Source organism: Acromyrmex echinatior, chromosome 12 (genome assembly GCF_024713525.1).
Source record: "Acromyrmex echinatior isolate Ae372 chromosome 12, ASM2471352v2, whole genome shotgun sequence".
Lineage (NCBI taxonomy): Eukaryota > Metazoa > Arthropoda > Insecta > Hymenoptera > Formicidae > Acromyrmex > Acromyrmex echinatior.
The window spans coordinates 11633720-11647734 of NC_141863.1; the positions used below are offsets into that span (position 1 = coordinate 11633720).

Below are 14015 nucleotides of genomic sequence, written 5' to 3' on the forward strand. Positions count from 1 at the left end.
AGAAAATCGTAAAATTAAAAATAACAAAAAAGGGTCTGTACTTATAAACAAAAGGTAGTATAAAAGAAGGGCAAAAAGTCAATAACGTATAAAAGAATTATAATTTAAATAGCTTATGATTTGACGAAGAGAATTATTGTCTCATCGTTAAATAGCCCACTGTATAATTTGTCATTGTTTTTGCATAACATTATTACAGATTCTATATCAGAAATTCCTAGTTTCATAAAAAACAGGTTTGACTTGATTAATAAACTTAAGAATGTTAAGCTGGAATTAGATTCTCTTTCGATTTACTTGTGGTATCCCTATTTACTAATCCACCTATAGATTTGGCATCTGATAGTGTAGTTGTAAGGATGTTATATCTAAGAAGACTAAAATTCCTTTGAACGAGTTTTTGATAGCCTTCGTATGGTTCGATGGTTTTTATTTTTAATAAAAAAATATACATGCAGATATTTGGGATTCCCATTCGCCTTTGTTACCTGTTGCAAATATTATTATGCAGACTCTGAAAAAATGGCTATTGAAATGCTGCCTTGTTGATTATTTTCCTCGATACGTTGATATTATCTTAGCCGCTCCTTCTGAGAGAATTTATGATAGTTTGGATATTTTTAATTCGTTACATAATTGGCTTTGATGGAAAAATAAGTTTTTTAGATATGATGTTGATTATTGAAAAACGGAATCTCATTTTTGATACATACCGTAAAGCAACCTTTTCCAGCAGATTTCTTAATTTCCATTCACACCATCTACTTTGTCATAAAAGAAGTGTAATTTATGGAGTCATGAATAAGATTTTTTTTGTGTCATCCGAAATTCCAACAAAATAATTTGATTGACGCTATTAAGATTTTTTTACAGAATGGGTATCCGTTACGTTTTATTTTTTCGACTATTCATAATAGAATAAAATAACACATTAATAAGATTAATAATTTGAATAAGAATAAGGATGACACTGAGAAGAGGTTTTTTAGGATTCCATATGTTAATACGATATCTGAAAGATTTATACCTATTGTTAATATGTTTAATTGTAAATTGGCTTTTACTATTCCTAACACATTGAGAAGTTTTGTAAGGAGAGGAAAGGATGATTTGGAACACGATCAGAATCAAAATGTGGTCTACGGAATATCTTGTGAGGATTGTGATGCCAGTTACGTTGGCCAAACTAAAAGACAATTAAAGATTGCATGAACATGTTTCTGATATCAATATAAGTTCAAAATCTCCATCAGTGATTTCCATCGTATTGAGGAGAATCATAACTTTAAATGGGATAAAGTGGAAATATTAGATGTAGAACCTTCATACAATAAAAGGTTGATATCTGAAATGGTCCATATTAAAAAACAGAAGCATGGGATTAATAGACGAAATGACACGGAGTCTTTGGACCGGATTTGTATTTTGACATTATACATTCTCTTTCTCCTTTCTAACATCTTCTTTCCTTTTCCCCTTATTTTTCCGTTTTCCGTTCTCGATAATGTTTTTCTGCTTGACATTTCGTTTTTTGACATCGTGTACGTCAGATGCTCGTTACCTATGCGAATTTGCTTATAATAACCTATTAAATTAAAAAGATTATTTTATTGTACCACGAAATGGACCACATTTTACATTTTTTTCTCGTTGTGTATTATTCTCTTAACAGATTTATTAAGGTATATTATCATATTATCAATTTTTATGTGATTAATATTAGTTCTTTTTAATTTCTTTGTTTACGGTTACTTTTCCAGAATTTTCTTATGATTTTATTATTTCTTGATAAAAATGACTCGCAGCGTATTACACAGAAAGAAGAAATTTTATGTTAAGGAATTGTAAGAATATCGTAAGATTATATATGAATTTTTAAAGATATTTATTTATTGTATAGTGAATTTAGAACGATATTTATATTATTGTAAGATTGCATTGAAAATAACTCGATTGGAGTTGAAACATTTGTTTTATTTTATTTTATTTTAATTGTTTTGTATTAGTTTTGCTTATTTAAATTAAAATCGTAAAAATTTTATTTTTGTATTCGTAGAATTCATTTTAAGTTGATTTGATATAGAAACAAATATACGAATTATGAGTTTGTACCTCTTTAATTAGCTAAAAAGATCATTATTTTCTTAGCATTCATAAAGTACAGTAGTTACACTAAAACACGTACAGTTAGTTTATGAAAAATAAGGGATTATCGCTTTAGAAGACTTGTGTCAGTATCAGTTTCTCTTCATTCTTTCTTCTACATTTAAAATTGGCATATTACAAAGTCATAAGATATTGGTTTATTATTGACAAAAATATTTTTTATTAGATTGCTCTTTATTCAAGATGTTATGTTCGAATGATGCAGTGCACGTAAAGTGAAGGGACTCCGCCAGGACGAAGAAGTCGCGGGGAGGATGTTTCGTTTTACACTATATAAATCCTCTAACTTCTTTATATAAACTAGTCTTGTCGCAGTCGTCGAATCTCGCTGATCAAAATTAATCTGAATTATACAAATCAAATGGGGAATATTCTCTAATAAAACTCTAAAACATTACACTAACGTTTGCACGGACAAAGTTAATAAACAATCCATTTTTAATATATTATTCATTGGGATAAACGTGTCTTCATTCTAGACCTGCGCATTAATGAAATTCTTTACATGAGCAAAAAATTCTTTACACTTCATCCTATTATATTTCTGAAATTGATCACTTCATGGTCGATATCGATATAGACCACAGTTTGCATTAACGGGGAAGTAAAAGTGATTCTAATTTTTGGATTCAAAGTATGCATTATGTCACGTTTATTTCGTATATCTGCCATTTCGCCACTTTATTCTACGTTTCTGCACAATTTCGCAGTTCTAACGACAACAATATTATTCATTTATTACCCGCCTACGCCATTGCCTCGAGAGCTAGTCTTCTTGGTTCGGCAACATGTGCAACGGAATTACGAGCTTTCCTAGACGCTGTCGATCAACGGATACTGTGGGGTTTAAAAAGTAAATACAATTCGTTCTTAATCATGATTAATTTTTGATACCTATCGGATCGATAAAATAAATGCAAAATCAAGAAAGTCAATCACATGAACAATCTCGCATTTACTTCATGTTGAGTTTTAGAGAATTAACTAAACTCCGAAACTAAATCGATTTGTTGTATAATTTTACCTTTGTTTATAAAATAAATAAATCAAAAGATTGTCAGTAATCATATACCCAAATAACACATGAACGTCCATTGTACATTCACTGGACTTTCTGGACATTTTGGATGTTCATAGGATGTACATTTGTACGTCTACAACTTTGTACGTCTATAGAATATCCAAAACATATTTAATTTCGAAACCTATTATAAATGTGTTATGTATTGATTTTGGATATCTTTTGTTTTTGAAGAGCTTGTTGCAATAGTAATTACTGTATGATAAGAAGTGTTTATTGGAATATGCTATCATCCAATATATCCTCTGACAGTATCTTATTAATTTATTCCGCTTTCATCAAATGTGAATTGGCCCAGTATTGCAGTAAGAGTCCAGATAGCCAAGCGTGATATAGCATATTGTGCAAACTAATGCATTGCATATGTTGTTACATATGTGTATTTTAATAGAAAAACATTGTAAAAGTAAAATCTAAATATGGACGTCTATTAAATGTTTTGAATATCCGTATAACCCACTAAAAAGTTTGTTATGAATATGTATAAATACATATAAAGAAAAATATTTATAAACACATATAATCGTATACGAATTATGTCCATATATATTCATATATTCCTCTTTCTTCTATAAAATTACTTTTTAATGAAATAGAAATAATAATAGTAATGTGAAAACATAAAAAATAATTGAAGTAACAATTTTCGCATTGTTTGTTTAAAAAAAACAAGTTTGAAAAAATTTAAAATGATTGCTCATACATAATTATGCATCACTTTACATAATTATACATGTTTATAAATATTTATAATGTACAAATAGACTTCCTACATTTGGAATAACGAATCTGTGGATAATGAGGATGAATAATACAATACATAAAAAACATAACATATAATTATCACATATAAATATAATTAATTTCTTTGCATAACAATATCATTAATCCAACCCAGGTTGGTGCACACCCGGCCGAATACGCTATAAGGCTTGTCTTTTGTAATAGTGATCTTGCTTTTAGCAATTAATAAAAGTACCTACTGATTAAGTAGCATTGAATAAGAAACACTATTTACTAGAACATTGTTACATAATTATAATAACAATTGTGTATTTTTGTCTTCCAGCATTGGATTCTAGTGGCGAACTCAAATCAGGTTTCCTTTATGGAAATAATTTTTGGCTGGGCAGTCGTAATCAATGCCTCGATATAATGAACAAGACTCCCTTCGAGTTCGCAAGACAATATATGTTAAATAACACGCGATATCGCGATCCGCAGAATGAGTTTCCACCTTTTCAACTGAATTATTTCGTTGCTTACATCAGACACAACAGTACTCTTCAGTATCACATCAATATGTTAGATGAAGTAAGTTCTTTCTTCTTGCGATTATCTAGACTGTCTAGAGTATATCACATTTTTAATCAACGGTTTCTTATTATAGATTTTAAATTTTGATTTCAAGTCCAATTTTTTTACAATATACATTTCACGCATCTTTCTATATTACGATGTAAATAAATCTAATAAATCTTATTTATATAAGAAAAAATGTATTAAATTTCATTAATTAATTATTTGAATAATACTTAACTTTTATTTATGATAAATAAATACTTAAATAAATACTTAAATATACTAATAGAAAAATGATAAATCAAATTAATGATTCTTGTTTTAAAAAAATATACGTTTATTATTTATTAAATAATTAGTACTGTTCAAACAGACATTTATTAAAACTTAGTACATTTTTTCTCAGTGCACTTTAAAACCAATGTGAATAAATTAAAATAATGTTGTCACTAATATTTATTGCAAACGGATTTAAACACGTTAAATTTAATTTTTAAGTCATGTGACATAAATCGTAAAAAGAGAAAAAAGTTATGAGCCTTTTAATGGTCAATATAAATCCATAACTGGCCAATAAGCCATTAGTCATAAATCACAATTAAGAAACAAAAAATTAACGACTATGAAACAATTTACATATTAAATATTATATATTTGATATCCAATAATGCAAATACGCATTCAATATGTTCTATGTTACGTAATCCATATACAAAAATAAATAAATATTAATTATATGGCTAACTGATGTAAAACCTTTTAAATGTCATCAATACTAAAAAAATGCCTATTACGAACCTGGATCTTTATTGCTTTAAATAATTCAATCTTGAATAACTAATGTACACTATATATGTACTACATTGTAGTCTTTTTTTAAAACTGCGCGCCGAATTGTTTTTCCGGACTATAAACGCAATTAAAACTACTTTAGTAATCGCGAATTAAATTGATAAGCAATTTAATAATTTGATGTTACTATTAAGCATCATAATATAAAGAAGTTAATATGTTGAAAATATTAATAAATTTATTGTGAAAAATATTACCTTGGCCCAGACTTGAACCCTGTTATATTCCATACGAGTGTCCTAAGCCATTAGCCCACCGAAGCATCTTTTAAATGTTGTTCATGACCTTAACGTGACTTTAACATGACCTTTTTCAAGGCCGTAGCTTTTGAAAGTTGTTACTTTTATTTTTATTTTTAGTATAAATAAATCTTTCTATAAATAAATTTTATAACTTTTACCTGAATTATTTTTTTTATAAAACTTATATTCTTCAGGAGTTTCGGTACTTTTTATATACATTGTATACCAAAAATTTCATATATATTTTAGGAGCTGATTACGCTCGGTCTCTGTTTGCCCGCATCTTGTTCCATGAATAATATAAGTTTCATTCTAGAAGGAATATTTCGAGATAGAATTCTTTTAATCAATGATCTCTATTTCGTGGACTTCAATCTGATCCAGATAAAAAACTTAAAGGATAATCACCAATGGCTGTTAAATGGTGCAATACCTTTCATATGGTATGTCGAAAAACATAAAGACAAAAAAAATTAATTTTACCAATAAAATAATAATATACGTTAAATTTTTATGTCTCTTCCAAGAGTTTGAGAAAGCGATGGAAGAGATAGCTGCAAATATTAATTTTATCATTTCAGTGTTGGTTTAGTGCTTACCTTTGCTTTGATGATAAGCGGTACAATATATGATATATTTATATATCAAACATATTTAAAGGCAACGAATAAAACTGTTAGTAAGTATATATCTAATTGTAAAACTTTTTAAGTATTGTATAACTTTTCGGAGTATTCGCAATATTGCTTTTATTATATTCCTCGTACTAAAAAAAAAAAATCACGCTCTCGTTTTACACACTGAACAGTTTTACTAAATTGGAAATTATTTTAATAAAATTCCGAAATACAAAGAAGATATTTTTTCTCTCGTACAATATTATTTATTCCTATAGTGCAATATCTTTTTTTCTATAATAAATATTTGCTTGTTAATAGTTTTCATGTATTTGTCGGCAAACATCGTTCGCAATTTTTAATGAATACACGTTCCGAATTGTGATTTAGATGTAGAAAACGCGGTCGAGATGCATATGACAGATTTGTCTTCACGTGAGAAAAGTAGAATCGGGAATGTATTAATGTGTTTCTCCGTTTATACAAATACGAAGATGATATTTAACACAAAATTGGGCACCGAAGAAATAACCGTCATTCACGGTATAAGATTTTTGACCATGGCTTGGATGATAATAATGCATAGCATAATGTTCTCGACAGAATATGTAGGTAAGTGTACTGACACAAAAATTGCAGAACTGAGATTATTTACATCTCCTGATGTGTCATTTTCCATGTATAATAAATGTTGTTTCATTTATGTAGATAATAAAATACAGATATTGAGATTGATCAAAAGTCTCCCCTTTCAAATGATCAGCAACGGATCCGTATCGGTTGACACTTATTTCTTTTTAAGCGGATTTTTATTGGCTTACACGTATTTAAAGAATAAAATAGACAAGGAACGAATTAATCCGATTAATTACAAAGAAGAGATAAACAAATACTTTGTCAACATAATGAAGAGATATATTCGGTACATTTCTAATGTTATCTTAAATTTACGTGAACATAAACAAAGATGCTATAAGCATGACAGTATCAAATAACAGAAAATATATTTATAAATATAATTTAACAATGAACCAAATAATAATAGCTTTCTCTATAGTTTCTAAGTGTAGATATTTCTTTTAAGATTGACACCGGCTCACATAATGATGATAGGAGTAGCGCAATTGAGCTCAGCTTGGTACGACAAGAATTCGCCATTCTACGTTGAGGAGAGACCACACGAAATTTGCGCAAAATACTGGTGGAGAAATATCTTGTACATAAATAATCTATTTGGTTATAAAAAGATGGTACAAACGCCAATTTAGGTTATGTTCCAAAATTTATTGCCAGGACTGAAAATCTATAGTGTCCATTACGTAAACTATAGATTTTTAGTATCGATAGTAAATTTTGGAATTAGCAGCTTTAATTATAATATCATTCTGATATCACACACTCCAGAGAGACTCGTTATTCCGAGTTATATTGAGAGAAATTTTTTTGTAGTGCTTGGTTTGGAGTTGGTATCTATCCAGCGATATGCAATTCTTTATAATTGGTCTGGCGCTTTTAATTCTATCAACTGTGTAAGTTAAACGATCGTTGATTGATCGTGGAAAGTTACATTTTCAACACATGCATCTGAATAAATGAAAGCTATAAATTTCAGATATTTTTATGTGGCTGTTGTCATACTATGTACAATTTTGATAGCCTCGATTATCTTAAGCGGTTATATCTCATACATTTATGAATATGTTCCGACGTAAGTTACAGAGCATCTTATTAATTGTGAAACTAATTTAGTAAATAAATACTTTTTTTATTATTACAGGTTGGACGAACAGTACAGACTTAAAGATGTCCTCTACTTCCCTCCATGGATTCGAATTGGTCCATATATTATTGGAATGATTACAGGTTACATTATAAGAAGATTTAACAAAAAAATAATCTTGAAAAAGGTAAAATATACAATATTTATTTTATAAGAGAATTTGATGCAACCAATTGTTGGAATTACAGAATATGTAAGCTACCGATTAATAAAATTCAGATAATAATTAGAAATAATTATTTCTAATTATGCAGATCGCGTCAATTTCAAGTATCTATGTCTATAAATGGACTAATATCAGATTTTACAAAAATTTTAAACGTAACTAAATTTAAATTATATTTGCAGTTATACACACACAAACACGCGCGCGCGCGTGGTGTGTTATGCATATATGTGTATATATATTAGGTGTTGGAATTAATTCGTAGCGTTTTTAATGAAAGAATGTTATTTATTTCACATGAGCATTAAAAAATACATTAATGAAAGTACTTCCCATCACTTGTAAAACGCTACGAATTAATTCCAACACCTAATATATATATATATATATCAGAGTATATATATATATATATATATATATATATATATATATATATATATATATATTAGGTACAACTTTGCTTCCAGTTTTTTTTCCGAAATTCGAGGCTTTATTGTAAAAAACTGGTTGTACTGGTTACACTGATTATGATTCAAAGTATTGTCCATCGCTGGCCACTCTCCCATCTTTCGGGCAGCGTACGAATCCCATGTCGAAAAAACTGGTCATCTTTTGAGGCGATCCACGAATCGATTCAATTTTTTACTTCTTCATAAGACCGGAAGTGCTGGTCAGCCAAGCCGTGTGCCATTGATCGAAACAAGTGATAGTTAGAGGGAGCAACGTCTGAAGAATACGGTGGGGTAGGACTTCCCATTTCAACATTTCAAAGTATGTCTTGACCACTTTCGCAACATGGGATCGAGCATTGTCATGCTGCAAAATCACTTCATCGTGTCTCTCGTTGTATTGCGGCCGTTTGTCTTTCAATGTTCGACTCAAACGCATCAATTGCGTTCAATACTAATCACCTGTGATTGTTTCAGTCGGATTTAACTGCTCATAATACACTACGTCGAGCTGGTCCCACCAAATATAGAACATGACCTTGGAGCCGTCAATATTCGGTTTGGCTGTCGACGTGGAAACATGGCCGGGAACTCCCCATGATTTTCTGCGCTTGGGGTTATCCCGTAATGAACCCATTTTTCGTCCCCAGTCAATGCGATGCAGAAATCTCTTCCGTTTTTGCCTTTCAAGCAGCTGTTCACAAGCAAACAAACGCCGTCCAACATCTCTCGGCTTCAACTCGTACGGCACCCAATTTCCTTGCTTCTGAATCATTCATAACTTTGAGGCGTTTTAAAATGGCTTGTTGTGTCACTCCCAATGATCGTGCTAATTCTTCTTGATTTTGACACGAGTCTTGATCAAGCAATACCTCCAATTCTGCATCTTCGAAAACCTTCTCTCTTCCACCGGTCTCTATGCCGGTCTTCGACGTCAAAATCACCGTTCTTGAAGCGTTAAAACCACTCACGACACGTTCTTTCACTAATAGCGGCCTTACCATAAGCATTTGAGAGCATTCGATGAGCCTCAGCCGCAGATTTCTTCACATTGAAGCATAAAATTAAAATCTCCCGCAAATAACGAGAATTTGGCTCGTAAACTGACATTTTCAATCGAGAATAACTTTATGATGCAGACACAAATCGACTAATGTTTCTATGGGATTATGTTGACAAATGCCTAAGTTTGTTGTATGACGGCTATGATCTATTTATTTCGACCACCACTTACGCTAAAGCCATCTATAGGAAAACGGCGGAAATAAAGTTGTACACCTAATATATTTATATTTTATATATATATGGTATATATATATATATATATATATATATATATATATATATATATCAGCTTGATCAAAAAGTTTCCGGATATATAATATATATATACAATATACAATATTTTAAATAAAATATATAAATTTCAGAATATTGTAATTTTATGTTGGATTCTTGGTGCTGCTTGCAATATTTTGGTGTTATTTGGCCTTTACAAAAAACAAATATCCGTTCTGTCTGCTGCTATCTATGTTGCATTAAGTAGAACAGTTTGGGCCATAGGCATAGCATGGATTGTAATAATGTGTTTTACTGAGCATGGAGGTTAGTTGATTTAATAATAGTATTAAATAGATACAAAATAAGCAAAATATTCTGATTTAAGAACTTTTAAAAGTAAAGATTGCTAGAAAGGAAATGCTACGAGGCAAAACATGTTAAGTGCTAATGATTAAACTATATTTAATATTTATCAGTTGATATAAACATTAAATCATACAAATGTGTCAACTTCTTCATCAGATCCTTGGTGTAAAACATAATAATTAAGCTAATTGAAAGTAACAATAAAATTAAATATAAAAGAGTTGCAATCGGATGCGTTACGACCGCTTTTGATGTCCTACGCTGGAATTTGCTTTTACTTCCCATCATAAGGTTTTCTGAGTCTCTGAATCACCAACTGAGTCTCTGATCCACTAACGACAATTAACTAACAACTAAAAAAAAAAGGAATTTCCATCAATTTGCATAACATAGAGATACGAATACAATAAATTTTATTTTTTTTTATATTAATATTTTGACGCAACGAACTATATTAATGCAACGAACTATATTATACTACTATACTATTATTTTTTCTGGCTTGGTTTTTGAAAATATTCTGATTACGTTATCAGTATGTTTACGTAATTTCAATAGTTACGCAATCAAAACTGATTATAGTATAATCAAAACTGCTAAACTCGCCAATTCTTTTTCAATTGATATCATAGCTATGATAAATCGCATGATCACGTTTCGCGTCATTTCTCAGATAATACTTTATTATTTTCAATTTTAAAAAAGATGCCTTTGCAGTTGCCACAGACATTGAAGCAATTAATAAAATCTGTAACGCTATTACTAAATTTGAAATGATTTCCAGAAAGTCACTGTTAACTAATTCATTTAAAAATCTTACCTTACCAATTAAGATAGAGCTTTGTATTTACAAAAGTAGCACTGGCTACAAAAGTAGCTATTAAAATTTTGTTCCCCTCCAAATTTTACGCTCTACTCTGGAACGTACCTGCTCAGTGCCTCGTCACGCCTCCGGTCGCAATATAAATCGGTTACATATATTAGATAATTTAAGCGTAACATGATATCATTAATATTAAATGTTCGTAAATTCGTGTTCTCTTTCGATGGAAGAATTAAGAAAATATTGAACGAGATCATTAAAATTAAAAATTGACGTTACATATGTAGCATAAATTGTAAATGGTAATAGATCTTATTTTCCACTGCAATCTTCATTTGGAATAACATCTAACAAAAATCCTTTAATGTATGGACTTGTTCAATAAATCCATCCTGACTTTTGCATTATGTACACTCTACAAGTTTCTCTATCCACATAATTGCAGTCGGTTCACAATTTTCCTTGTGATACATTCTTTTTAAATTGTTGTCTGATAAATTAGTTATTTCAAACGTAATGCGAAACAATGACATATTACATTTGTGAGATAAATAATTTATAAAACGACAATTTAAATTCCGAGGTCTCGGAGTGATTTTTAGCGTCGATGGATACAAGGATGCTTAATAAGCATTTTTGTAATGGAAAATTATATATATTATAAATCATAACAATGCAACGTTATAATTTAGAGAAAAAAATTTATTCTTATCAAATGTTTTATTACAGACATTGTTAAGAAGCTCTTATCATTCAAAATCTGGATTCCTCTTAGCAGACTTACATACTGTGCTTATCTTTTAAATCCTTTTATTATATATTCGATTCATTTACATAGTGAAACATCTGTTCATTTTGAGTTCCTATCCATAGTAAGTACACGAACAATTAAAACTCCAACCTCGACAAATTAAATATATTTATTGTCATAATTTTCAGAGCGTTATGATCATAGCATGCTTGGTGATTAGTTATTTCTGTGCATATGCATTGTATTTAATGGCAGAGTCACCGTACATCCTATTAATGCGAATGCTCAGAATCTCGTAACAGAAAAAGGAAAGAGATGAGATTATAATTTCGCATACCTGATTGCAATGGAAATACTGTAATAATAATTGTAAATAAAAAACAATAAAATAAAATCAATTTTAAATGTTTGTCCCTCTATAGATTTGTGTGAAATCATATTCGACTATGATGGAATTAAGAAATAAACTAGGTTCAATTCGTATGAACTATTTCGAAGGAACAATATTTAAAATAAGCATAAATTTAATAAATTGAATGATATTTTTAAAGTCAATTATTGCGTAGAATAGATTTCAATTTTAGAGCTATGTGCAAAAGTATTAGGCACTAACAATTTTCTCGCATTTTATGAAAAGTTAAATGTCTCGAAGAAAAGAAATCTCAAAGAGGTTTTCGACTACGCATTTTAAAGTGTAAAGAAAGGGCTTCAAATCTGCATTTAAATCTTTTGTCTAGGATATTTCGTTTCTAAGTTATATAAACTTTAAAAATTATATTGTTGCAATATTTTGTTTTACTTTAAAGCGCTACAGTTCGATAAAACATTAGCAAACAAAATTTAATATAAAAGTAGGCTTCTTAAGCTTTAAAATATCTTTTAAAAAAATTTGTACGATAATTTTTCGTAAAGTAAATAGTATTTTTTATTATGTGAAATTATTGTGTAAAAACTTATTTTTTCTAACAAGTTTTTTCAATTTCGGAATTGAATAATATACGAAAAGAAAACAAAAAGAAAAAAAAATTTTTTATAATATGCATAATTCGTATAAATTATTTCAAATTTTTTTAAAAATTTTTAAAAATTTTTAAAAAATTTTATTTCGTCAATTTTAAAAACATTTATAGTGGTTACTTGCGTAACTTACACATCAGTAAAGTCGGGTTGCCTGTCTGAGCATTCTCCATGAGCATAAATATTTAAAAATATATAATTATAAATATTTATAATTATAAAGCAAATGTTTTTGTCTTGAAATGTCTATATAAGAATAGTTGCTTATAATTACAATATTTTACTATATTTTTTTTTTCAATAAAAATGGAGTTAAATGCATTTAGTTAGATCAGTCAGTATTTGTAAATGTTAAATACACATTTTATATTACTGAATTTTACACTATACCAAAATGAAATTCAATTTCTCTTGTCTCATTCTCCTCTGGACTCTCTTGCGATCTTATTCTGCATTACCAGTAGAGCGTACTCCTACCGATAGGCAGATAGCCAACCCGACTTACTGATGTGTAGATTACGAAAACATCCTGTACACAATAAGACTTAACATAATAAAAAAAACCGATATTTTTGCGATAAATTATCGTATAAATTTTTTTCAAAAGGCATTTTGAAGTTTTAGAAGTCTACTTTCAGTCTACTTTCATGTTAAATTTTGCTAATGTTTTATTGAAATTGCTAACATAATTTTGATTTATAACAGTTGAGGCAAATGTTTTTTGTCCTAAAAGCACAGAAATTTCTGCATCTAGACTTATGTTTATATTGTTCAATAACAAAATTACAACAAAAAATGAATCACAATGAAAAATGAATTATAAAGGAATAAATTATTAATAAATATATGAATTATATTGTTGACTAACAAATTGTAATAGCTATATGTTATTATTAGTTCGTGTTTGTTGGGAAATTAAATATTATGTTATACATATATATGTTCTATTTCACATTATATGTATGTATATACGAATATCTTACATTAACATTATACAATCTCGAAACTTGTGTAGGTGTTAATTTTGCATTACGTGTGCATTTCGTTTCTAATATATGACGTGAAATCATCTACTTCGCAGCATTTCAGTCAATTGTTTTGTTTATTATCTTTATCATTTGT

The 14015-nt window shown here is 29.1% G+C and overlaps 1 protein-coding gene across 1 annotated transcript; it reads left to right on the forward strand.

The window, feature by feature from the left end:
• The first annotated feature begins 2644 nt into the window (after window positions 1–2644).
• Window positions 2645–12188, forward strand: LOC147907905 (nose resistant to fluoxetine protein 6-like). The gene is made up of 12 exons (XM_087411819.1): window positions 2645–3019; window positions 4317–4561; window positions 5893–6086; window positions 6225–6322; window positions 6651–7182; window positions 7345–7510; window positions 7710–7789; window positions 7873–7968; window positions 8038–8167; window positions 10086–10260; window positions 11855–11997; window positions 12065–12188. Exons 1-12 carry the CDS (start codon window positions 2803–2805, stop codon window positions 12173–12175), a joined length of 2187 nt encoding a protein of 728 aa, XP_087267945.1. The 5' UTR covers window positions 2645–2802; the 3' UTR covers window positions 12176–12188.
• Window positions 12189–14015: the final 1827 nt, after the last annotated feature.

Bases quoted from the DNA above. Each gene is read 5' to 3' on its own strand.
- LOC147907905 (XM_087411819.1), top strand. From the start codon at position 2,803: ATGCATTATGTCACGTTTATTTCGTATATCTGCCATTTCGCCACTTTA. The intron at 6,323-6,650 runs GTAAGTATATAT...ATTGTGATTTAG, and splicing joins GGCAACGAATAAAACTGTTA to ATGTAGAAAACGCGGTCGAG. The intron at 7,511-7,709 runs GTACAAACGCCA...ATTTTTTTGTAG, and splicing joins TATTTGGTTATAAAAAGATG to TGCTTGGTTTGGAGTTGGTA.